This window comes from Panthera tigris, chromosome B3 (genome assembly GCF_018350195.1).
Source record: "Panthera tigris isolate Pti1 chromosome B3, P.tigris_Pti1_mat1.1, whole genome shotgun sequence".
Lineage (NCBI taxonomy): Eukaryota > Metazoa > Chordata > Mammalia > Carnivora > Felidae > Panthera > Panthera tigris.
The window spans coordinates 141,704,512-141,729,561 of NC_056665.1; the positions used below are offsets into that span (position 1 = coordinate 141,704,512).

At 52.2% G+C, this 25,050-nt stretch overlaps 2 protein-coding genes and 1 long non-coding RNA gene across 15 annotated transcripts in view; 1 reads left to right on the forward strand and 2 right to left on the reverse strand.

Moving 5' to 3' along the window:
* Nucleotides 1-1,862, reverse strand: part of WARS1 (tryptophanyl-tRNA synthetase 1) — a 31,382-nt gene extending 29,520 nt beyond the window's left edge. Inside the window, exon 1 of one of the 2 annotated variants that reach the window (XM_042990532.1) lies at nucleotides 1,773-1,862. The gene's annotated coding sequence lies outside the window, so the exon portion shown is untranslated. Of the gene's footprint in view, nucleotides 1-755; nucleotides 880-1,772 lie in introns of those variants that run through there. The other variant, XM_007094909.3, reaches the window with a different exon arrangement.
* Nucleotides 98-25,050, forward strand: part of WDR25 (WD repeat domain 25) — a 140,371-nt gene continuing 115,418 nt past the window's right edge. For 2 of the 12 annotated variants that reach the window (XM_042990520.1, XM_042990529.1), the window contains exons 1-2: nucleotides 98-622; nucleotides 5,479-6,323. In XM_042990520.1, coding sequence (XP_042846454.1) covers nucleotides 583-622; nucleotides 5,479-6,323 — 885 coding nt within the window. In that variant the 5' untranslated portion in view covers nucleotides 98-582. Of the gene's footprint in view, nucleotides 623-1,773; nucleotides 2,006-2,044; nucleotides 2,353-2,865; nucleotides 3,018-5,478; nucleotides 6,324-25,050 lie in introns of those variants that run through there. The other 10 variants (XM_042990530.1, XM_007094907.2, XM_042990531.1 and 7 more) reach the window with 10 other exon arrangements.
* Nucleotides 21,310-24,524, reverse strand: LOC122239706. The gene is made up of 3 exons (XR_006219089.1): nucleotides 23,876-24,524; nucleotides 21,809-23,032; nucleotides 21,310-21,427 (listed from the first exon to the last, which is right to left on the reverse strand). It is a non-coding gene; the product is annotated as an uncharacterized LOC122239706 (long non-coding RNA).

Consider the following 25,050-nt stretch of genomic DNA (forward strand, 5'->3'; position numbering starts at 1 on the left):
GCCATAATGAAATCATCTCACAGAGGATCAGAACACTCCGCAATCCGGGGGAAGGGGGCACAAACACAGCCAATTCTAGAGCAGCCGGGAAGAGCAGACGACCCAGTAGTTTCTGGATGCCTGGAACACCACCAGGAGGTGGGTTCCCATCCCTCACATCCTGGCCCCGGAGTGTGGGTGACAACAGCTTTGTTGTTCCCAGAGGACAGGAAAGTGACCGGTAGAGCAAGGAGTTCTTCAACACTTGGAACCCCGGGACAGATTGTGTCCACCTTTTCTTTGTTAAACGCGGGGAAGAGAGGTAATTTTCCCCTTCAAATAATAAGATGTACGTGATCTTCAAATCTCCCCTTCAAATAAAACGTACATGACGCAAAGAAGACGTCAACGTGCAAGAAGCCGGCCGAAGACAACTGGCGTGTCACAATGAGAATGCCGACACGTTAGGGTACCGACGGTGTAAGGAGTCCTCGTCAGGGAGAAACAGGACAGCCAACACAGAAGTGTGGCAAGTCAAGCTACAAACCCAAACAGGCAACTGCTCCCCCGGGATCTCCATCCCCTGGGGAAGCCGTGAACCACATGAACTTGGGTCAACGGGACGAAATACGATGCACGCTCGGTAAGCCCTGATTCTGGCAGAGACCACTCCTCACCTCCCCTGCCCCGCCCCAGCCCAGGTTTCCAGCACTTTGGTAAAAGGCTGGCAAAAAATACCAATAAGCTCCAAGCCTGGCAAAGATGGCAATACATACCCAGGTTGTGGGAGACACTGCAGAGGTGGCCACTGGTCACGCCGGGCAGTTGAGGAGCCGAGACTGCCCTGTACAGCCAGCGGTCTTCTTTAATAGTCTTCCCCTGTTTCTTTCAGTTTCCTTTTTAGCAAAAGGCTCTTCTCTGTTTTTTTTTTTTTTTTTTTCCTGTTTACCCCACTTTTCAGCTATTTGCACGTAGGGTTTTTTTTTTTTTTTTTTTTTAAAAGAAATCACTCAGTTTCTCGGAAACACTTGAGATTCTTGACCAACCTCTTTGAGGAGACTGTCCAATCAGGGGTGGGCGGGGTGGGTGGGGACCAATGAAACCCTCTTGAGAAACGAGTCGCTAGCCGGTCATTGCATCAGCCACCCCATACATACCCTAGACTGGCCTCCGTATAACCTCTCCACCCTCTTCCTCTTCCCCACCCGAGCATCAGTGTGAGTAAGTGTTATGTGTAGCCGTGCAGAGGCCGAACGGCGACTGTGCCTTCCCTGCAGGTGTTCACTGAGGCAGCGCAATGCAGTGGAAAGATCATGAGTTCTGGGGTCAGACGGGCCCGGGTTGCAATCCCAGCTCGGGCATCTCAACACCTTGGGCAAGTCACATTACCTCTCTGCTTCATCCTCGGTTTCCTCATCTGTGAAATGGGCATAAAGAAGCCTCCTAACTTTACCGTGGAGGGGACTAAGTACGATACCAGAGGCAAAGCCCCCGGCACGTGGCAGAGCCCCGTTAAAAGTGGGGGCTTCTCGCCATGGGGAAGGGGAAGAGGTAGGAGACGATGCAGGGTCGGTGCCGGCAGGAGTGGGCGACAGACGGGGACGCCGGCGCTGGGAGGAAGGGGGCGAGGGGCGCCGTGCCAGCCTCCGCGCCCCTCGTGGTGCCAGAACCCGGCGGGCAGCGAGCCGGGCTCTGAGGAGGATACTCCGGGCCCTCGCCTGCAGGCGGCTCCGGGAGGGCCAGGTCTTCCGGCACCGCCCCGGCCTCCCGCCCTCCCTCATCCCCTCACTTACCGGCCCAGCCGGGCCCTTCAGCACCGCCGGCTCAGCCACGGACGGCCTCCTGGGCGTCCTTGGAAACTCCTTCCGGCCGGAACCACTTCCGGCCAGGCTGCACCCTCATTGGCTGTTCGCGCGGGGGCAGGACGGAGGCCGCGGGTGATTGGTTGGAGGCCCCGGCACCCGCGGAACGCGACTGGGCTGCGGGGTGCCGGCGGGACTGCCTCCGGGAGGACCGAGCGCTTCCGGTGCGTGTGGTGAGCGGCGGGCCCGGGGGCGGGAGGGGGCTGGAACCCCGCGGCGGCGGCGGCGGCGGCGGCGGCGGCGGTCGGAGAGCACCACACCCCTCAGCGCGGGCCTTTCCCCGTCCCTCGCCCGTCCTTCATCGCAGCTGCCTTCCGGATGCGCGCTGCTCTGGACCAGCCTCACCTCCAGCTCTTGACAGCTCGGCTAACTTCTATTCATCCTTCAAAACCCATCTCTGGTCGTATCTTCTTTGTTGCCTTCGTCGGTCTGTAGCCTCCGGCGCAGGATCCGTGTTCTGTGTTTAATCGCTGTACACACCAGACCCAACATAAGGCTTGGCACAGAGTAGGTAATCAGGATATGTTTGTTGAAGGAGAATATCCTATTTCTTTTACTTTTCTCTGTGCCCCCCTCCCACCAGGTTGCATTTCACAAATATTTCTAGATGCTGGGGATCAAGCAGTGAACAAAACACAAGGAGTCTTGTCCTCGTGGAGCTGACGTGCTAGTGACTCTCAGGGCCACTCCCCCGTTTTGTAGCCTCGTTTCTGCAATGCTCTTACCTTTCTCCCTGTACCTCTTTGTCTTAGTTGAACGTCCCCACACCATGAAATATTTTCCTTTTTTTCCCCATTTGCCTTAGAAACAAAAAAGGCAGCACTTTTCCCCCCTAAAGTTTCTGTTGTTCCTGATGTTTCCCATTCTTTCCCACTTTTGCGTGTTTTTCTTGAATCACCCTTGCCTCCTTCTCTCTTGCCCCGTTTGATTAGTTTTGCTGTTTCATTCTCCAGTGCTTCTCACCACCTCTGTTCCCTCACCTCCTCCAGAGCATTAATTGCTCGGATGTCACCGTTTGTCTTAGGTCTGCCTCGGCCACCCTAGAGGAAACTGCAGCCCCAAGCTCACCGCCACCTGTACTGTCCTGTTTTACTTTTCTCCTTAGGATTTCGTACTACGTCACACCCTGTATTTCACCTGATTATGGTCTGTCTCTCCCGCCGGCATGTGAGCATGGTGAGCACGGGGCATCCTTCACTGTGTCGCTTGCTACGGTGTGCTTGGGGTGGGGCTTGGTGAGTAGCCCATGCTCCATCAATATCGAATAAATGAACGACGCGTCCACGAAGCAGGTAGTGTTGGGAGCCTTATCATCCACCCTTCTGCGTTCATTCAGTCCTTGCTGCCTTGCCTTGTTAGGAAGTGGGCTAACGGGCCCCAGCCCCACTACTCCCTGATCTTTTGCCGTAGACCTCTTTTGAAATTCCAGCCATCGGCCTCTCTTTTCTTTAAGTTGACCGCTGCAGAAAACCAGGTGGGCAGGATTCCATCTCACGGCTGGGCACAGGCACCCTGCTGGTGGGAACCTGGTGGGTTCCCTGTGACAGGAAGGAATGGCATGCTGTGGTGTGTGGTGCTGTGCACAGGAGCCGAGACAGGTGAGAGGTCTCATCAGGATGGGCCTCAGGACCAGGCTAAGTATGTAGAGAACAGAAATGCCAAGTTGTTTGCGGAGCACAGTCCGTTAGTTTATAATTAGTCCATTACATTAGTTCTGCTTGAGATACGCTGGCCAGTTATAGAAGTCTTATTTTACCTGCCTAGATTGGGCTGCAGGTGGGGGTGCAAGTTTTGGAGGAGGTAGACTACAGACATTTGTTGAATGAAGACGTAACGTGTTAGGCCGTGGGGCCCTTCAGGTGATGGGTACCCTTTGGTACCCACCGCCCAGGGAAAGAGCTGGGTGGTAGGCTGTCTGGAGTGGCTTAACAGAGGACCCAGAGGGAATCTCTGGCGCTGACCTGACCCCCGTGTGTGGGAGTAGGGGTTCAGTGTGGTACAGTAAGGTAGGGCAGGGTGGGGCGTTCTTGGAAGTTGGTGGGTTGCCAAGTTTTAGCGCTGCTCCACTGCGCCATCTGCTGTCCTGGATGTGCTGGGCATCCCTGTCTTCCTCCTGACTGTGCTTCGTCTTAAAAGCACTGAATGGGGCAGAGAAAGACAGATACCCTACATGAGTTTTCACTCATATGTGGATCCTGAGAAACTTAACAGAAGACCATGGGGGAGTGGAAGGGGGGAAAAAGTTACAGAGAGGGAAGCAGGCAAACCATAAGAGACTCAAATACTGAGAACAAACTGAGGGTTGATGGGGGTTGAGGGAGAGGGGAAAGTGGGTGATGGACATTGAGGAGGGCACCTGTTGGGATGAGCACTGGGTGTTGTATGGAAACCAATTGGACAATAAATTATATTGAATATATATAAAAAAACATTGAATGGGACTCCAGACTGAAGTACTTCTTTCTAGAAACTAGGTGGCAGACATTTATTGTGTATGATGGCTCAGAATTTCAGGAAGAATCTTTTAAAGAATTTTTAAAAAGTTTATTTATTTAGAGAGCGTGCACGCTTAAGTCGGGGAGGGGCAGAGAGAGAGGGAGACGGAATCACAAGCAGGCTCTGCACTGTCAGCTCAGAGCCTGATGTGGGGCTCAGACTCATGAACTGCGAGATCGTGACTGAACTCAAGCGAGGTGCTTAACTGACTGAGCCACCCAGGTGTCCCAGGAAGAATCTTTTAGAAAGGGGAGATTCACTGCTGTGTCAGTGTGTGTTTGGAGTGAAATTGGGGGATTCAGACCACACCTTCAAAACTGGGGGGGATTGGTTGCTTGAACACCCTAGTCTTGTGTTGTGGGTCTGTCTCCCCAGCTGGCTTGTTGTTGAGACAGGATATCTAGGCAGTGGGGGGGCGAGGGTAAAGGAGGGACTGGAGGACTGGAGCACAAGGGGTGGAGGAAGGTACGGGTGACGTGCTTTTCCCACTTGGTGGGTTCTAGACCTCTTCCCATTTCAGTATTTTCAGACCTACCCTCAAAGGCCCAAATTGATCTTACGAAAGACATCTTAAAGTCCTGAATCTTTCTGTCCAGGCAGCCTATCTCCATTTAGTCGGGTCCTCTTTTATGTCTTTCAATAAAGTTTTAGTTTTCTTCCTATAGATCTTGCTAATTTTTTGCCAAAGTTATTCCCAGATATTCCATAGTCTTCATTTGAAAAAAAAAATATGTATCTTCTAGTTATGCCTGGTATGTGGAAAAGCCCTCATTTAAAAAAATGTTTTTTAATTTATTTTTTTTTAATGTTTATTTTGAGAGGTGGGGGCGTGAGCAGGGGAGGGGCAGAGAGAGAGAGGGAGACACAGAATCCGAAGCAGGCTCCAGGCTCCGAGCTGTCAGCACACAGCCCGACGTGAGGCTCGAACTCACGAACCGTGAGATCATGACCTGAGCCCCAGTCGGATACTTAACCGACTGAGCCACCCTGGTGCCCCAAAAAAGCCCTCATTTTTTAATGTGTTTCTTCCTAGAGTTTTCCAATCATGGGTTTGCTAGATGGCATGTTTTCTTTTAATTACGTGTGGTGGTAAATATTCTTCCATGCGTATTTTCTGACATTTGACTTTGTTTGGTCTTAGGTAGTTTGTCCTCCAACGATAGCAAGAAACTGTCTTCAATGGCCTCATTGGTGGCTTATGATGACTCAGAGTCAGAGGCTGAGACTGAGCCTGAGGAAAGTTTTAATGCTGCCGGCCAGGTGAAGGACACCTCTGATGTGGTCAAACCTCGTGGGCAGGATTTTGCATCAGAAACCCCAGGTGTGACAGAAGGGGCAGCACTGCCCACAAAGCACGGTTCTCATGAAGACCCAGCTGGCCATCGTCTCCCCCTGGTTCGGCTCTGGAGAAGTGACCCAGGATCTTGCCCCAGCCAGAGGCTACAGTGGCCCAGAACAGAGCCTGAAGCCACCTTCCCCACAGGCAAGCCTCCTCGACCTTCCCTGTGGACCAGCCACGTTCCGGCTGGCCATGTGCCCCTGGCAGCTGCCCGCTTTAAGCAGGTGAAACTCTCCTGGGGAACTTACGACTCCCCCGACCCGTCGTCCCGTGCCCAAACCAAATCTGAAACCCCAGGTAAAAATGGCAACTCTCTTCAGAGGAAAAGGTGTGAGGACTGTGTCGTGCCCTACACCCCCAAAAGATTAAGACAGTCGCAGGCATTAAGCACAGAAACAGGCGAGAGTAAAGATACGGAGGCACAGGGTCCCTCTGTGGGGCGTGCCCCGGCCCCTCTCTGTGTGGCCCCCAGAGTGTCCGAGTTTATTGAGCCATACTTGGACAGTCCTTATCGAGAAACCACGATTCCCAGGAAAGTGCTTTTCCACCTGAGAAGCCACAGGGGCCCCGTCAACAGCATTCAGTGGTGTCCAGTCTTCGCCAAGAGTCACATGCTTCTCTCAGCTTCCATGGACAAAACCTTCAAGGTAAGACTTGAGTGATCCCCCTTCTTCAGGGGCTCTTGGGAGTAAGCTGCCGGGGTATTTTGTTCTTCACGACAGTGAGGTAGGGATGCTGCACGTTTCTGTGGGGAAATTTGTATAACTCTCTCCGTCGTGTTTGAAAGTGTGTTCTCAGTGGCCCACCTTGGATTGCAGGTTCGTTTTGTCCGCTCTTCCCCGATGCCGCCTCGCCGAGGGCACCAGAGGGTACCAGTCCTTGTCCCTTGTGGGGACACTGAGGACGCGCAGGCACGCTGGAGCCCTGGGTGGGTGAGGTCGCTGAGCGAGGGTGTCAGAGTTTCGGAAAGCAGGCCCAGGACGAGTCCCGGGCCCCTGTGAACCACGTTGAGTGTTGAGCCTCGCCAACTCCGTGCCAGGCGCCGTGCTGGTCCCTGGCCTCGTGGTAGAGGCCGTGGACGAGGGGAGAGGCTCTCCCAGCCCTCGGCTCTGGAGTGTAAGGACCAGACTCTCAGTGGGATGCAAGTGCTTTGTGAACCCGCCGGGAGGGACAGCAGCCCGGTCTTGGGGGGCTTGGTGAAGGCTTCCAGAAGGAGGGGAAGGTTCATGTGGTGAAGGGGGTGAGATGCGGCAGAAGGATGTCTTTGGCTGTAAGCATGGAAGTCTTGAGGGGCCTGGTGGGGGTGAGGGTCCTGAGGTTAGGGAAGCGGGCAGGGGCCAGACCAGGGGATGGCTGCAGATGCCGTGGAGGACCTCCGGGTTCCACAGAAACTCTTTTTCCTCGTTGTTACCTATTGTATTGTATTGCATTGTATTGTATTGTATTGTGTTGTATTGTATTTATTTTAATGTTTATTTATTTTTGAGAGAGAGAGAGACAGAGCATGAGCGGGGGAGGGGCAGAGAGAGAGGGGGAGACACAGAATCCGAAGCAGGCTCCAGGCTCCAAGCTGTCAGCACAGAGCCTGACACGGGGCTCGAACTCGGGAACCACGAGATCATGACCTGAGCTGAAGTTGGATGCTCAGCTGACTGAGCCCCCGGGTGACCCTCGTTGTTACTTATCTTAAAAGCTCCTGATGTCATGTAGACTTCCAGCGAGCAGACCCCACGTACTCAGGTATGTCGTGCGGCGGGTGCGTCACACCTCCTCTGACCTGTCTCCAGCCCCTCCCCCTCGCTCTCAGCAGCACCTAGGAAGTCACCTGTATGCAATAGGTGCCACGTAAGTGCGAGCTGAACGAACGCTTCCTGGAAAGAAAATGGCTTTGGAGTTGAGGGAACATGGCTTCAGATCCAGTCTTGCTACAGAGCACCTGGTGGGCAGGTCGGCTGGCCCCGCTTCCGGTCTGGTGTCTCCTCTGTAAAGGGCACAGTCGTACCTGTGTCGTGTGACCAGGTGAGAGAAACACTTACAAAACCCTGTCGCAGAGCTAGGTACCCCTCCAGGTGCTCGGTGAGTGTCAGCTTCCTCCCTCTGTTTTCTTACTGTTCTGGAACCATCCTGCCCAGGACATTGTGCTTGCGAATTACGTTTTGAGCTTTTCTCCTAGGAGGCGTTTTCTGAAATGAAGAAAGGAAACCTAAGGACAGTGAGGCTTTGAAATAAGCTAAATCGATGGATATGGTTGTCATTTTTGAGTGACCAGTTTGGGTCATGAGCCCACTTATCTGTGTTCTCTTCTGGCGGGGCTAACAGAGTCGTTCGGGGACAGTGCCGCGCTCTGCCTTCGGTCTGAAGCCCAGGGACTTTACACTCGGGTCTTTGGTGCTTTTCCTGTGGGGGTGGGGGCTCAGGAGGCTTCCGGTGTCCCCAGTGTGCCCTGTAACAGGCTTGGTTCAATCCCATGCTGCTGGGGCTTCTCAGTGCTCCTTCCTGAGACGCTGCGCCCGCGGGGGGCCAAGTGCAGACTTGTCTCTTTCATCCGAAGCACATCTGGGGGGTTTCTGGCGGGCTCGTGTAGGCCTGTGTGGTGCCAGGCCGTGTCTGGCTGGAGTCACGGTGGTCTGGGCTCAGGGTCAGCTTTGTGACGTTGGGCAACACACTTAACCTCTCAGAGTCTGTTTCCCCCCCGATCACACGAGTCTATGAGACCTACAGTTGGCACTTCTGAGATGGGACACGTGCCCAGGCACATGTGTCTGCAGCCCCCGTCTAATGCCAGGCGCATGGTGCAGTTTTGGAGGGAGTGTGGCTACGGGTGGGCCACCTGAGGGGCACGGGCAGCCCCCTTCTAGGACCCTGGGGGGAGGGGGCGGTCTGGCAGATGTTTGGCAGCAGGGGCTGGAGGAGGAGGCGGCTCATCAGCAGGTTGCTGTGGGCAGAGACGGGTGGAGGGATTTAGGGCAGCAGGTCCAGAGGATACCTGCCACCTGCCCGCCCACCCGAGGGGTCGTGTCTGCTGATGGGAGGGACGGGCTTGGAGTCCTGTGGGGACCGGTCTGTATGTGGCATCAGCGAGGGGCCCCGTGGGCCCCGCCTGGATCACTTTTGCCCAAGTTGAGGTTTTCTAAGCGGAGGCATCCCCACTCTAGTTTTTAAACGGAGCGCGTCTGAGTGAAACCATTGTTTTGGGCTGTTGTTTGTTCCGTCGTGTAGTGAGTGTTTGTGGACTAGATGAGTGTGCCAGGTTCTGTGCACTGGGGATGTTCTGTCCCGTTCCCTGCCCCCCCCCCCCTCCCCCCCGTGGGGGACGCCGCGTCAGCCAACCAGCTGTGACACCTCGTGACCAGAAGGGGGCGCAGTTGGCCCAGCTTGGGAAGCTGCTCAGGCGCCAGGCCGAGGGACTGCGGTAGAAAAGCCTTGCTTGGGGTGATTCACTGAGACCTGGGTCGGGGCCGTTTGCTGTGGAACTGCCCTTGGCGGGGCCAGCGCGGTTGCCGTCGTGGCTGCTGGCGTCGGTGTCTCTTCTTCCCCTGTTCTTCGTGTGGGTCTTGAAAAAGCAGGGCTTTTAAACGCCGTCCGTGCAAAGGGGCAGGCCGGGATCCTCTCTGCTTGAAGGCATTTGACGGTGTTCAGTGACAGAGTTATTCGGCAAACTGATTTTGAGCAACTTGTTAGCGCGACGAATGCGTGGCAGGGGCTGGAGGAGCCGGGCCGGGAAAACCGGCCGGGGACCAGGCGCAGGCAGGGCTGGAACCCGAGAGGGGAGTCGTCAGTCGCGTGGAGCCGGTGTGCAGCCCCAGGCAGGATGGTGTTCTCCCCACCCCTCGTGTCGGGGCTGCGTGGCGCGGTCGACCTTGGGGGCCCACGGGGTGGAGGGGGTGTGGATGCCGAGCGTCGAGCGGGAACGGGGCTGTGGGCGCAGGGGGGAGTCCCGGCTTCTCACGGCCCGGTCCCGGGTGGAGAGCGGCCGGGAGGCGCGGGGGGGAGAGGGTTAGAAGAGGTGCTGTGACAGGGTACGCCCCAGCTCTGTGCTCCCTTCCTAGGGTGCCTTCTTGAGCCCCCCTGCGTCAGGAAGGAGGGAAGAGCTTGGGGGCCGGGGTCACGGCACTTCGGTTTGAATCCTTCTGCCGCTGACTGGCTCCGTGATCTTGGGCAAGTTCTCCGAACCTCGGCCAACGTAATGCAAAGTGCAGACAAGATAATTCTGTGTGCCTCGCTGGCTTTCTGTGAAGAAAAGATGAACTCTGGGCGTGAGCTCTGTGGGGCGGCGCCCGGCACATCATAGTAGGCACTTGCCGCGTGCTGCCGAGTTTGCTCCCCCCGGGAGTCTTGTCCCTTCCTTGCCACGTCGTGGCGTCTCTTTCTGCCTGCGTAGCCACGAACCAGATCTGCTACACCTCGTAGATTTTAAGCTTCTTGAACGTGGGAACCGTGCCAGACCCATTTATATATTATCTTTAGCACCTGGCACGAAGTTTTGTACATGTTAAGTGATCAGTGAAGACTGAAAAAATCTCTCTTGGATTTTATTTCCAGCCTTTGGGGAAGGATTTTCTCTGAAGTGCATAGATTTTATTCGCCACTAGGGGGCACAGTAAGACTTCTTATAAGCTCACTCAAGCTTCTAGAATGTGAAAGAATCCTTGATTCAAGGTAACGTTTACTGAAATATGACTTCTTTTCTGATCAAGAGAAAAACAACACAATCCATCTGATTAATCTAAAGAGCGTGGAGTGCCACAGTTCCTTCGTCTCCTTAAAATGTAGCTTTGGAATTCATAAATTTCAATTGGGTACATTACAGTGGAAAGATACTTATTTTAATATGTTCTAAATGTTCTGTGAGCTGTAAAATATGCTTATATTGGTTTTGAAAAATTTACAGCTGGAGAAATTAAGTAAAATAAAACAATGACTCATAACTCCGCACTGATGCTCTGTTTTCTTTCCTGATGATCCCTTCCTGCCCCTGTGTGTAGCAGGCATCTGTTTCTCACAGTTGTAATCCCAGCACGGATACCCTTTTATATACTCTTTTCATTTCCCTGTGTCCTCGTTTGGCTCGACACGTTTGAATACCCACCGCACGTAAAGGTAGAATTGAGACTTTGAAGCCCTCGGAAGAAGTGCAGACATGGCCTGCTGCAGCCGAACACAGGCGGCCCCCACTGTCGGCCCCGCACGCGGAGCCCTCTGCTAGGCACCGGATGAATTCTCAAAGGCCCATGACATGTTTCCTGCTTCCAGGGACCACCGTCCATGCGTCGAAATCCTGGAGTTCTGAAGCACAGAAGGATTTTAAGTAAAATGTATGAATTAGGTGTTCGTTTGTTTTACAAAATGGTTTGCTTTAGGAATTCTTTCGATAACAGGCTTCCCTATGATACTTAAACCTTTCCCTTTCGGATCACAAACGTAATAAAAGCTTGTTGTGAAAAGCTTTGAAGGTGCAGAGAACACGAGGAGCGAAGGCAAACACAGCAACCGTGGCTGATCCTAACCCCGAGCTGGCGCCTCATTGGCACTGGGGGCCTCTCCTGGTCTGGACCCCCACGTTCCCGTGGGTTTACAGAGCTGGGCTCACTGCACACTATGTGCCGGTTTGGTTCTGCCCCCGCCCCCCACCATCCTTTGTGCTGTTTGTAAGGGGCATTGTCCTGCCTTATTCAAAACTTTCCCCAAACGTGTTTTCAGGACTGTCTCCGATCCCAGACTTGGCTTTGTCATATCTGCGTTGTTTCCCGTCATGACTTGCTTTAGTTTTTGAAATGGTCAGTACTGCCGCGGACATGGCTATACACGGGTGTCGTCTTTTCTGCTGCCTTCATGTAGTTAAGATGGGCTTTGATTTATACCCAGGCTTGCGCTAATTAATAAGGGCTTTGCGTGTGGTGAGCGGAGCCTGAATAGATGGGCAAACCTCGGGCACTGTTGTTACAAGAGACTCCTGGGTTCCTGTTCCCTATCTGGTGCTTGGTAGCTGGGTGACTTTGGGAAAAATCACCTTACCTCTCTGATTCCCCCATTTTCTCACTGGTAAATGGGTAGAATGGCTGCTGGTTAGGGTTGTTGCTATGTAGAAGAGATGAGGAGATACAGCTCGATGCCTAGCATATGGGAGGGGCTGAAGAAACACTTTCCTGACTCCCCTGGTCCTTTATTGATCAATTAGGGAAGAAAGAAAGAAAAAAGATGAGTCACTTGGAATTCTCCAACTTAATGTAACTCTTGCGTTTGTGCATCTTTTAATGGTCTGTCTATAGATACATGTTTTTCCAAGCGTTTCAATGTCAGTACTCCTGAGACAGATACTTTTAAAACTCAAAAAGTTTTTGGGTTTGTTTGTACCAAGCTGTTTACCTCCTTCCTTTTCTTTAAAAAACATTTTTTTTAAAATGTTTTATTTATTTTTGAGTCAGAGAGACATAGAGCATGAGCAGGGGAGGGGCAGAGAGTAGAGGGAGACGTAGAATCTGAAGCGGGCTCCAGGCTCCCAGCTGTCAGCACAGAGGCCGACGCGGGGCTCGAACCCACGAACCGTGACATCATGACCTGAGCCGAAGTCAGATGTTTAACCGACTAAACCACCCAGGCGCCCTGTACCTACTCTCTTTTCTTGAACTGCACATTTGGAAAGCATATACCGGAGGGCTGGCTCCGTGTCTCTGAACTGATCACGTTTAAAATGTGACCGAAGAAAGTGAATCGGGCAGCAGTCTGCCTGCTCTCAGAGCGTGTTGTGTCTGGGCGTCCGGCAGCACTGGGAGGAGTGGTTTCACACCTGAAGAGGCCCAGGAGTGAGTCTGGGGGCCAGGAGGAGGCACCCACCGAGGTCGGCACCAGGCTCAGATGGGTCTCAGGCCCCCTTCCCGTATGCGTGTGAAGGAAAGGATTTTGTTCTGGAGGCTGAAGGCCCAGATTGGGGGTCTCCCTGTGCTGCTCGCCAGCTCTGTGGCCTCTGGCAGTGAGTGCCATTGAGGGACTGGAGAGAGCTCACCATCCCTGAGTTCTCGTCATCTGCTAGGAATGGTTCCCTACTCTCCAGCTCCCCTTCGCACAGGCCTGTGAAGCAAGGGCTGGTCTTACTCCCACTTTCCAGACAAGGAAGCTGAGGCCCAGAGAGGTTAAGGGATTTGTCTGTGGTCACACAGCTGGCAAAGTGTAGAAACAAGATGGGAAGCTGTCAGAGCAAATACACTCTGATGAGTCTTTTGCCTCTGAAAATAAAGGATGGGAAGGCATAGCCCCTTGTCCACGTGGTGCCCAGGCTCTGTCCCAGCTTGAAAGTCTTGTGGTTCTGTTAAGGGACATAAGGAGAAGAGATGATTTCCACTGTGGTTTGGATTTGCATTTTTATGTATTACAGGATCCCGTTGATTTATCATTGTTAGCGGATCTGATTATATTAGGGTATCTTAGATGTGCTTTGTAGAAAGTAATACATCTCAGACTCAAAGACAAGGAATTTATGGATTCAAGTGCCAGAGTGAAGGTTTATTTCAGTTTTGAAAGAATTATTCTTGATGGATTTTACAAAATGAGGTGGAGAAATGATTTGATGTGCAGAGTGAGGAGTCGTGGGGCATTATGCAGATGATTGGCAATTTATTCCAAGCACGAGGCAAATCTATTGGAAATGAGAGCCGCACAGCTGGGGAGGAGGGTTGGGCTGTGGTGGTGGGCGTTTGGTATTTGGGGAGTGAATGATTAACAGTGCACTGAGGGTAATTAGGCGAAGGCGAGGAGAGAATGGGTGGTGCGTGTGCGTGTGCGTGTGCGTGCGCGTGCGCGCGCGCGCGCGCGTGTGTGTGTGTGTGTGTGTGTGTGTGTGTGTGCAGAGCTCATCTGGGTCCGTCTTCGTTTGACAGGGGCCCAGAGAGGGGAACACACTGGTCCCGGGGCACACAGTGAGGTCAGGTGGTCATGTGGACTTGGAGCCTCGTGTAGGAAGTGTTCCGATGCTTCTCCCTCTGGACACCGTTTGCTCCTCTCCCTTCCCACCTTTTGTGTATTTTCGGTCCGGGGAAAGTTCATGATCATCTCAGTCGTCCCAGGGGTGGGAGTGAGGGCCTCAGGCTGGCCGACAGCGGGGCTGCCGAGCCTCTGGGAATTGCTGTGAGATCCTGAGCTGGAACCTTCTCTTCGTGGGAAGTGAAGGTTGTTGGGTTTTTTTTTTTGACACTCCTCTCCCCCATATGAAAGCTGCAACGTTTCCGAGGCCAACACATGAGACATTTCCCACTTTCCGTTTGCTTGCCAGAAGGGCCTTGCAAGCTTTCTCCTTGCAGAAAAAAACCCTGGGTTGCAGGAGGAATAAGAAAAGGAGACTGTGGCAGAACCCAAACTGTGTTGTCTGCTCTTTGAAAACTTCATTCCGTTGAACTGTAACAGTTCACTGTACCCGGGGCAGGGCCGTGTGCCTGCCAGATGCTGACAGGGAGAAAACAGTGCCGTGTGAAGGTGCAGACTCTGTCCTCAGGGAACCAGCCTCATCCGGTCTCATCCGGTGTCATTAAGGGAAGAATAGAGCAATTTGGGAAAATGCTTTTAATGTAATTGAAAAATGCAGATTGCAAAATTGGCCCGGTTAGGAATTGAGACAGTCTAGTAAATTATTTCTTGCTGCTTTTAAAACCTGGACACAGAAGACTCTTAAAGGCCACCATCTAGTGCCCAGTGATGGCTTTGTCCTCTTGATTAAAAAAAAAAAAAAAGTTATTTTAGATTGAACTTAGTTTTATCGTAAAAGTAGTCAAGTTTTGGGAAAAAATCCAAAAAAAGTAGAAATGAAAAATGTAATTGTAGGTCCTCCACTCAAGCATAACAACTGTGAATGTTTTGTAAGCAGTTTTTCCTTTCAGTATTCTTTTCCCCTGAGCATCGGCTGCCTTTAATTATACTGTAGGTACTTTGTTTTTGTAAGCAGCATTTAAAAATTACGTGACGGTTATTCCCCCCCTGCAAACTGCTAGTATTTTTACCCCTTAAAAGGAGGGGTGGGTAAGTCAGTCCAGCCTCCCAGCCTTTCCTCGCAGCTTCTGCTGTCTCTGCTCAGGCATCTCTTCCAGACGGAGACCCCCGAATGGGGGCAGTGGGGTGGGGTGCAGGGGCGAGGGCACCGGGGTATGGTCAGAAGTACATGTGAGGGAGGCCAGTGGTGTCAGCCCAGGACCCTGGAAGCCTGCCTTCACACAGCCTCCCTCCAGCAAGCTTCCTCAGGTTCCTCGACGGGACAAGATCAGAGAGAACACGCCTCAAGTCCCTCCCCGCGTGCTGTGACCCAGGCTGAAAAGCAGGAGGACCAGATGGCCGTAGGCACCTGGCAACAAAGTGGCCCTAGCCGGGGCTCCTGGTGCTGCTTCCAGGCCCGTCTTCCCTCACTCGGGGTGAGGCATCAGGGACCATCCCCCCCCCTCCCCCCCCCATGGACCTTGGGCCACAGAGAGACGGCAGTACCCCTGGGCTGCCTGTCAAGGGCTTCAACCTGGGGACTCTGATTATTTGGGTGGTCTGTGTATCCCTGGATGTATAGAGCTTCTGCTAGCCTTCTTTTCTTTCTAGTTTTTGATCTCTCTGCCTTTTTCTGTTTTGTTTTTCTGGGAAATTTCCTCCACCTTCTCTTTCAATCCTTTTTTTTTTCCTTTTTGTATTTCTGCTGTCATATACTTAAACTGTTTTTTTACTGAAGTATAACTTATATTCAGGAAAGTGTTCTATTCTGATCTATCATATTTTTACATTCCAAGAGCTGTTTCTCGTTTTCTGAATGTTCCTTTTTTTGAAGAAGATGTCATTTTTTTTTTATTGCATATTTACAAGGTCTTTTCTTAGCTCTTGGAGCTCTTTGAAAGTTTTGCTGTGTTTTCGAAAATGTTTCTGCCCCTTGTCACCTCCTTTTCTCTTTTGTTTTGGTGTCTGTGTTTCATGTGCGGGACATTCTGCCGCTCATTCCTGTTCAGGAAGGAGGCCCGGAAACACTGATCTGACCAGAGGCTCGGTGTGTGTGTGTGCGTGTGCGTGTGTGCACGCACACGCACACGCACACTCACGTGGATGGGGCCTGTCCACAGGGAGGTTGCTGCAGGGTGATGAGCCGGCCGGTGCTTAGGACAGGACCCCCACGTGGGAACCCCTCTAGGTGTTTTGAGTAGCCTGGTCAGTATCCCAGACGTGACTCTTCACGCCCCGGCTACCCCCGTTCCAGCACCTGAGCGGGAAGAGGGCGGGGGTCTCTGTGTGTGCTGTGCAGACGTCCTGCTGTCTGTGGTGGCTTCCGGCTGCCTTTTTCCACTCCTGTCTGGCGCACACCTTTTCCTCCGAGTGCACGGATCTACTTTGTTCTTTGTAGTGGCTACGTGGCCTTCCGTTTGTGACACACGCCATCATTTATGTGTAAATGTGACCGTGTCTTCTTCCCCTTGACAGCGGTAGAATTATTAACTTTTTTAAACGTTCACTAATCGGGTGGTGTCTTGTGTGAGAACCAAATGAATCCATTTACGTGCAGCTCCTTCAGAAGCGAGCCGGCACCTAGTTAATGCTAAATAAGTGTCTGTGGCCCTGGGTCTTGTCCATCAATCTCCTGCAGTCGTAGTATTTCTCTTATCTGTCAGTTTACCTAGAACAGTATTGACCTGTCATCATATCCATACCCCCTACGGTGTGTTGTTTGATTTTGAGTTTTGGTGTTTCATTATTATTATTATCATTATTTACGGAGAAAACCTGACTTTTTTTTGTGGTCAAGTCCACGGACCTTTCCCTTTGTAATTGTCCTGTGGCTTTAGAGCGTGGCATGCCTTCCCCCATCATCTCGAGATCTGATAAATAGTCACCTATATTTGACCTTCATCTAGCAGTGATTAGCTTGAGCCAGTTTCAATTCTCGTCATCTCTTCCAGGCTTTCTGTGGGTCCGGGGCAGGCAGTGCCCGCCGTGATGAATGTGTGCTCAGTGCCAGGGATCGATTGGTATATTAAGAAGCAGCCCTGCTTTGTGACGCTCCCCCACACTGATGCTGGCTACTAATGATTTAAAACGACCTTCTTCCCATCCAGCTTATTCCGCAGGGCACGGGTGCACCACGGCCGCCCCAACCTTTCCTCAAAAATGAAATGTTGTTTTTGACCGTGAAAGAAATACATGTACGCTATGGAAAAAACAGGAAGGTATAAAGGAAAAAATTGTCCATTATCTCTGCACCCAGAGGCAACGACTGTAGACTTTTGGTGGATTTCCATCCAGTCTTTGAAAATAAAAGGCAACGTGGTTGAGTTCCAACTATCCGTGTAATTTTAAACCCTTCTTTCCCCCCACGTACTGCAGCAGCCGGGTTTTAATGCCGTGACTCATTGCGGTGGTTTCCAGTGTGGTCTGTGAGCCCCTCGGGGGTCTTCGGGGTCCTTTCATGGGGTCCAGGGGGGTGAAAATTGTTTTCATAATAGCACCTAGAAGTTGTTTGCCGTTTCCACTCTCGCCCTCTCATGAGCGTCCATGGAGTTTTCCAGAGGCTACGGGACGTGTGCTGTTACAATAGATTAAATACGGAAGCGGCTCTGCGAACCCAGCTGTCTTGTATTAAGCCAGCCATTAAGGAGATTGCAGAAACGTCAAGAGTGCCTTCTCACTGAATTTTGTTTTTTGTCTTGGAAAATATAATTATCTTTCATAAAACATGTTATTTATGTTGACATGTAATGGGCTTCCTAGCGTCACGTTTACATAAGTTAATATTTTTAAGTGTTCTCAGTTTTGATTTCAAATATGCTAAATACAGATGGAAAATAACCCTCATAAACAGCAGCTTTTTGGAGTCCCCGCTAACTTTAGAGAGTGTAAAACGGTCCAAACAGACGCCTTGAATAGCATGGTTTTATCTGCATCTGTAATTTCATTTTAGGTGGCTGTACGTATTGCTAATAACGGTGTCACGCCGCGGCTCTGGGGGATGTGCGTCGCTGCCTCCTCCTGCTTGGTTAGATTTACAAACGGTGTGACCAAGACATGATCCAGGAGGGCCCTGGCCTCCCTTGCCCCCCCCCGCCCCCCCCCCCCCCGTCCCTTCCCTCTGCCCTCCCTTCTCCCCTCCTGAAGGTGATTTGATAGCATTCCAAAACGACGGCAGCGAATCTCCCCATTCCAACATACACCTCAATTGTGATTATCCTTTTAACACGCTCCCACCAATTTCTGGTCCGTACGGCCTTGTGTTTTTCACAGAGCGCGCACACACTTTTGCAGCCTGCTTCTCCCACGTCACATTCTCCCCCAGCCTCTCCCGCCGCAGCGCCACCAGCCGCCTCTGTGTCTTTGCAGGGCCGTCAATTTGTGCTGGTTCCATGATGCTCTATCGAGTTGATTAACTGTAATTTACTTAGCCGTCCTTGGACACTTAGGTGGTTTCTAATTTTTGCTATTATAGATAATGGTGAAGTGGTTATCTTCATGCATGAAATCCTTTTCTGTTGGATTATTTCTTTCGGATTCATTCCCAGAAGTAGGACTGCTGGGTCAAAGGCTTGTACGTTTTCATGGGTCCAGATACGTCTCCCGTCAGATTGCTTTCCAAAAGGATTATACCAATTTGCACTGCCACTGCAGAGCCTGCGTAATAGCCAACTATTTTGCTTAACTATCATGCCTAGAATTTTCCCTTGGAGCCCCGAAGGGGCAAAGGCCCTTCTCTAAGTGAATGTGATCTATAATTATTTAGACTAACACCAAAATTGCTTTCAGAACATTTTTAACCTGCTGAGTTTAGAATTCTAATTTGCATACAAGCCAGCATTAACAGTATCACAAGGAGCAATTTCTCTCCCTGCTCACAGTGTGTTTACACAGCCCGACAACTGCGGGGAAAACTGAAGAGCTTTTATAAACACAAGTGGTCTCTTTCTGAACTAGTTGAAGTGTTATTTTGAAAGGTACAGAAACACAAATTAAAACACATTTTCATTGTAACCTTTGGTTAGAAAAGTTGTTTGTTTTCGTCCTGGTCTCTTTCCGTGTTCTTTGCTCTCATTCAAGTGTGTTTGAAATGTCCTGGCTCCTTGGAGTCTTGCCATGATGCCGCCGGCCTGGTGACAGGGACAGGCGGGGGAGCACGGTGGCTGTCCTCAGGTGCCGGCGGGGCTGCGGTAGGAAGAGGAATGGGTTGTACTCTGGTTCGCTCCTAGCGCAAAAGCAGGACTAATGGTGGAAACTGCGGGGGAAGAGGTTGGCGTCGTGTGAGGAAGAACTTTCCAGAACTCAGGACCGGTCCCCCTGGGGAGCGGATTCCTTGGGAAGGGGTGGGGATGGAAGGGTTCAGCGCAGGTGGGAGCCCACGTTGCCCGTGGGCCGGGAAGTAGATGCAAGCAGGGGTCAGGGACTCTAAGGGCCCTCCTGGGATGATGTGCGCCCTGGCGGCTGTTTGCTGTCCCGGACAGAGCCCCGGGCCTGGCCCGGAGCTCGGGGGCTGGAGCCTGACCCGGCGCCACGCTCGGTGCGCCGTGGGCACTCGGATGAGGTAGGCACGTCGCCTCCCTGAGCTCTCTGGGCTTTCCACGTTCTCAGCTGTGAAATAATTACCTCACAGGGCTGAAGGGATCAGACGAGGTTAGACGTGTGAAGCCACCGTGTAGACTATAAAAGCCCTTACAGATGGAAGGTGTTATCAAGAACTTCAAGCCAGGGTTTATTCTATAATTGCCTCCTAGGCCAAGTTCTTAAGCACGGAGGCTTGCAATGCAGTGTGCCTCCGGTAACCTTGATTCGTTGAACACGTGATACGGTGCACGCCCTGGACGTCGGCAGGCCCGTCGAGGAACCTGGGCTCCTCGAGATGTGGCTTCCTGTTTCGCGGCTCCGCAATGTGATGTTGGCTCCTGGTGGCTGGGACGGTAGACCTGGACTGCTGTGTGGCCAGCGAATCCCTCGGGCCTTGTGTTAGGCTGTGTGTGTGTGTGTGTGTGTGTGTGTGTGTGTGTGTGTGTGAGCGAGCAGTGAGGGCCCCAGAGATCAGGTGCCACAGAGTGTGTGAGAGAAATGGCCCTTGGAGTCTGTGCCAGGAGACTTGGTGTCTCTGCTTCTGTCTTCATTTGGTCGTCCGTTGGTCCAGTCATTGATGAAATGCTGGGCTGTGTACAGGCTCTGGGCTCAGAGGGCACCGGCCATACCCTTGCTGGCAAGAAAGCTAACGGGGGCCAGGCGTGGAAACGGACCAGGGCGTAAAAATGTGACAGGCCCTCCAGGGGCCATCTGTGATGGGTCTGGGCATGCAGTGGGGAGTAGGGTGGGTCTGTTGGGGTCAGGGCACAAGGGGAAGGGGAAGGTTGAGCTGGGTCTCGGAAGGTGAGGAGTTGAGTAGCCAGCTCGGTGGGGAGGCTAGCCCTGTGCTGCATGACGGCCATGCTGCAGGGAGGGTCCCGTGCCGGCAGGTCTGGGCAGTGTTGGTGTCCACTGAAGGGAGCCAGGCTGGTCCTGTTGTGGGCTGTAGGCCTGCACAGTCGGGGGCCACACCAGGCCTTTGTGCCTCATTTACTGACAGCGGGGGCACAGGACAGTCCCCCTGTGGGCCTGAGCCCCGGCCCCTTCCTTCTGACTGTGGCTCTGTGTAAGTTACAGAAGTCTTGGGACCTTTGTTTCTGCATCAGTAAGTGGGGGTAATGATAGCATCCGCCTCACTTGTCTGAGGTTTAAACAAGGAAAATTGTGGGGAACTCTTTGGAGGGTACCAGGCACGTAGCGAGCCCTTCATCATGTAAGCTGACAGCAGCAGTGGCAGTGGCCTCCTCGTGCCCGGTTTACAGACGAGAAAAACTGAGTACCAGAGAGGGACATTGAGGGGCATGTAGCTCCTGAACACAGAGCTGGTGTTTGAACTCACTCTTTTCTGCCTCTGTGTTCTGGGGCGGTTCTGTGTCACCTTCCTGCTTGGGAGTTCCGGAAGGTAGTCAGGTGAATGTGGGCAAGGTCGTTAATCTTTTGGAGTCTTAATTAGTTCACCTACAAAATGGGCAGAACTCCAATATAAGTTCCACGATGCAGGGACGTTGTTCTCCTGATTGTTGTCTCTCGAGTTCCTGGAGGAGAGCTGAACACATAGTAGGTGCTTAAAAACACTTGTGCATGGGGGCACCTGGGTGGCTCAGTCGGTTGGGCGTCCGACTTCAGCTCAGGTCATGATCTCACTGTCCATGAGTTCGAGCCCCATGTCGGGCTCTGTGCTGACAGCTCAGAGCCTGGAGCCTGCTTCCGATTCTGTGTCTCCCTCTCTCTGGCCCTCCCCCACTCACACTCTGTCTCACTCTCTCTCTCTCAAAAATAAATAAACTTTAAAAAAAAAAAAAAAACAAAAAAAAACCACTTGTGCATGAATGAATAACCCCTACTCAGTCTATCATGCTCCTGTGGGCCTCCGTGAACCTCAGGCTATGGGCAGTCTCGGGGCTGGTCTTGCCTGCATGCCGTGGCCCTTCCCTTGCGGGAAGCATCCCTGGGTGGTGGTGGTGGGGGGGTAGCACGCTTTGGAGGGGGGCTTTGAGGACTGTAGCCGGGAGCTAAATCAAAGTGGTGATTACTCCCAGTCTGCTGAACTGCGTGCGTTTATACTCCCAGGTAATGGGCTTGGTCGCTCCTTGCAGCTCATGTGTTTATTTATTGTTTATTTATAAATCATAAATCCAGAAAGGATTTGAGGAGGCTTACAATAAAAGATACGAATATAGTAAAGCTGTTAAAACAAAACAGACCATGGAAAGCCACCCTGAAAAGAGAAGGAGACACATCAGTCAAGATCAGAGCTGACCACGTTTCAGGGCTGGCGCCTCCCATCTCGCCCTGCACGTTCTCGCAGCTCTGGGGCAGGGGTGAAGGGAATGAAGCCGGCACGAGTGGCTCTGTGTGGGGACATGGGCCAGCTGGACGGTGCTCAGAGGAAGGCAGCTTCCTTCAGGGCTTCAGATCCCGGGATGAGCTCTGAGGGTCAGAGGGGAGGCCAGGGCGGGGTAGGGGGAGTGCATTTCTTTAGAAGCCAGCCTGGGGGGCATTGAGGTGCAGCCAGGGCTGTGGGCCCCTGAGCCACACTGCCTGGCCGCTTTTCTGCAGTTCAGTTTTTCTCCTGCCAAATGGCGACAGTAATACTTACCCGGCTCAAAGAGTTCAAAGAGCCCTTGTGAGGATTACACGCGGCAGTGTTTGACCTGTGGGACCCGGCACTTGGAAGGTGCAGTTGCGAATCTGCCCTGTATGGGCTGTGGTTCCTGCGGTGAATGTCGTCCTGGGTGGAGGGCTTGGCTCCTTCACTTGGGCTTCCACGTTCGGAGGAGGGGCGCCGGATGGGGGGGACAGGATGGCATGTCCCTGCATTGCCCTCGGCCCGGTCCATACTGACGCCGTCCACCCTGAGCGTGGACTGTTCGTTATTGCTTAAAAACATTTGCGAAGTTCGAGGCGAAGGGAACATACTTTTTAATTATTTCCCTGCTTGTCTCTGGCACTGCTGTTGTCAAGGAGACCAAAACCTTGGAAAAGCTTTTCAGCTTCCCGGTCGGAAGAGGATACTTGCACAGCGCTTATGTCTGTGGAAATGGACCTGTCGTTCTGTAACAAAATCTGCTCTTGAAAGGACTGGCTTCCTTCACTTCTTACAGATAGAACCTTTTGGCCTTTTAACACAAGATGCAAGGTTGTTATCAGTATTTTCTCCCTGAGAAGAACTGCCTGCGTTCTTGCTCCACAGTATTTCATTCATTCGGCATCTGATGCAAGAGTTGGGTGCTGGGGATGCGGGTGGGGTACAGAGATGAGTAGGGTGTCTCACCCTTCCTTGAAAGACTCTGGGACTCTGGGAAGAAGGAACAGGTAGACAAATACACTGTAGCATCACACCTGCTCCGGTGGGGTGGAGGATGAAATGCTACGGGGCGCAAAGGACAGCCCCAGCGAGGGGCAGCGCCAGCGAGAGTCACAGGGAGTCTCGGGGGATGGGTAGAAATAGTTCAGTAGCAAGGAAATGGAAGAGCATTTTGGGTAGAGGGAACAGACTAGGTGAAGGCTAGAGGGTGTGGAGGAATGTGCTGCCAGCAGCTGACTGCAAGGCAGTTAGGTGAGGGTGCTGGGTTGGACACGTAAAACAAGGGAGCGAGACTGGAGGAGACTTGGGAGGCGGGAAATCAGGAGTGTGGAGTGTGACGGGGTCGTATCTGTTTTTGCACAGGTGCGCAGGGCCCTTGCTCCGTGATGCTCCGTGATGCGTGGAGGCTCGTCTCCTTGTGGCTTCACTTCACACGGAAGGGACACTGCTAACACGCTCTGAATGTAGCATCGCACTTCTTTAGGATAGTTAAGCCCTGTCAAGGGCATTGGTTTTCTATGAGAAGGAAATAAGTCATTGTCAGAAAAACAGGAGTCTTGCTTTTAGGCAGCCCTTGTTATTTTCCTTTTAAAACTTTGGAAAATAATTGTAGGCGTACAGAAGGGTTGTAAGATTCAGAGAGTTTCTGTATATTTGTCACTCCCCTTCCCCTCCGTCTTACATAACCCTGGTACGTTTGTCAAAACTAAGAAATCGGTGTCAGTGTAACTGTCAACTGTAGAGTTTTTCAGATTTCACCAGTTTCCCCACTAATGTCCCTTTTCTCTTTCAGGATCCAACCCAGGGTCTAACGTTGCGTTTAGGGCTCTTGTTACTTTTGTTGTTAATGGTTTTGGGTCAGGGTGAGGGGCAGGGGCAGGGAGCCGACTGAATCTCTGCCCCGCTGAATCCTGAGCAAGGCCCGCAGAGGCTTTTCACCTCAGTGAGGCTCACTGTGCTCCCTTCCCACGGGCCAGTGGTGCTCTAGTGATCACAGATCTCCATGCCTGCTCGTTTTCTTCCTGTTTTCCTTCCAGATTGAAGCCAGCCAGACCTGTGGACTCGTGTTGACCTTAGTGAGGGCTTAGTGAGTGACCTTAGTGTGTGTTAAGGCACTGACTGGGAGTGACGTGTGACATTTAGTGAAGGAAATGAGAACATTCTTTGAGTGCAGGTAGACGCACAGCCTCAGACAGAAGTCCCTACTTTCCTTTGGTCCCCTCCTTGTGTCGCACTCCTCCCTGCCTCTCCCTCTCTCCTCCTTTCTTTACCTTTTCTATCCTGCCTTCTCTGGCCTTCCACTGCGCCCCCCCCACCCCCCGCTCTTCCCCCTTTCCCTCCCCGCTTCACCCCCCCCACCTTGTGCAGCTTCCATGCCCTTCCTCCTTTCGTTTCCCCGAGACAGGCCAGTGAAGCTGTTGCCACGGAAACAAGCCCAGCAGAAGCTCTGCTCTGCTTTCTGGATGCTTCTAACGATGGTGACGCAGATACTGTTGAGTTCTAGAATCAGCTAAGCCCTAGCCTGTGGCCTCTGGAGTCCCTTCATTTTCCAAAGGCCAGACTGGTGCCCCAGCTCATAATTCTGTCCAGTAGATGGTCATTTTTGATTTGGAAACTTCAAAATTTGAGTAATCCATTTTCCTGTTGCTCCAGAGGACCGGTTGCAACCGCTATGAAAAATATTCAGCTGACTTTACTTATATTAGCGGAGGGAGAGCACTGCACAGCGGAAGGTGCTCGTGCCGTGGGTTCCGCGAGTAACTAAAGTTTCAGGTGGGAGGTGGGTCTACACATTTGCTCAGTTCTAGGGATGGATGACTGATTGCTTTTCAGAGATGTTGGGGGACAGAGAAAATAGAATCGGGGCCTTAGAAAATCTTCAGATACTGAGTTTCACTCAACAAATGTTCAGGGAGGACTTGCAGGTCCCAGCCCAGGGAGGGGTCCGTCCTGGAGCCACAGGGCTGTGTGTGTGTGTGTGTGTGTGTGTGTGTGTGTGTGTGTGTGTGTGTGTGTCGGGCAGCCTGTGCTTTACCAGAGTAGCTGACACTCCCTGACGTTTGTCAGAGTGATCAGTGAGCCCGGTTCTTCGGCACAACTGCGTGCCCGCATGTGAAGTAGGCTTTCTGGGCCCCTTGGAGGGCTCTTGGCTTCTGGACCCTCGTGGAGCCGGTTTATGGCGGCAGCAGCCCTGTTCCTTTCTGTTTGTTCAGGGTTTGACTTAGGCTCGGCTTGTTGGCATTAGCTCGGATTTGGAATCTTGCCATTCAGCCAACACCAGCTAATAGCCCAGCGGGGAAGAGTTAGTTCGTGGATTATGTTTAAGTTAGTACTTATTCCCAAAGGTAACTTTGCTTAATAAAAACCTTAAGCCTTTATTACTGTGCTTATGGGTATCCTGGCTCCAGGGTGTGAAAATAAGACTTATAAAATCCAGCCGGTATTTGTGGAAATGCAAAAACATTTTCATTAATAGAGGGTGTGATAAAAAGCAAAGGCTCGTTCTGTCTGTGCCTAAATGGTCTTTCTGCACT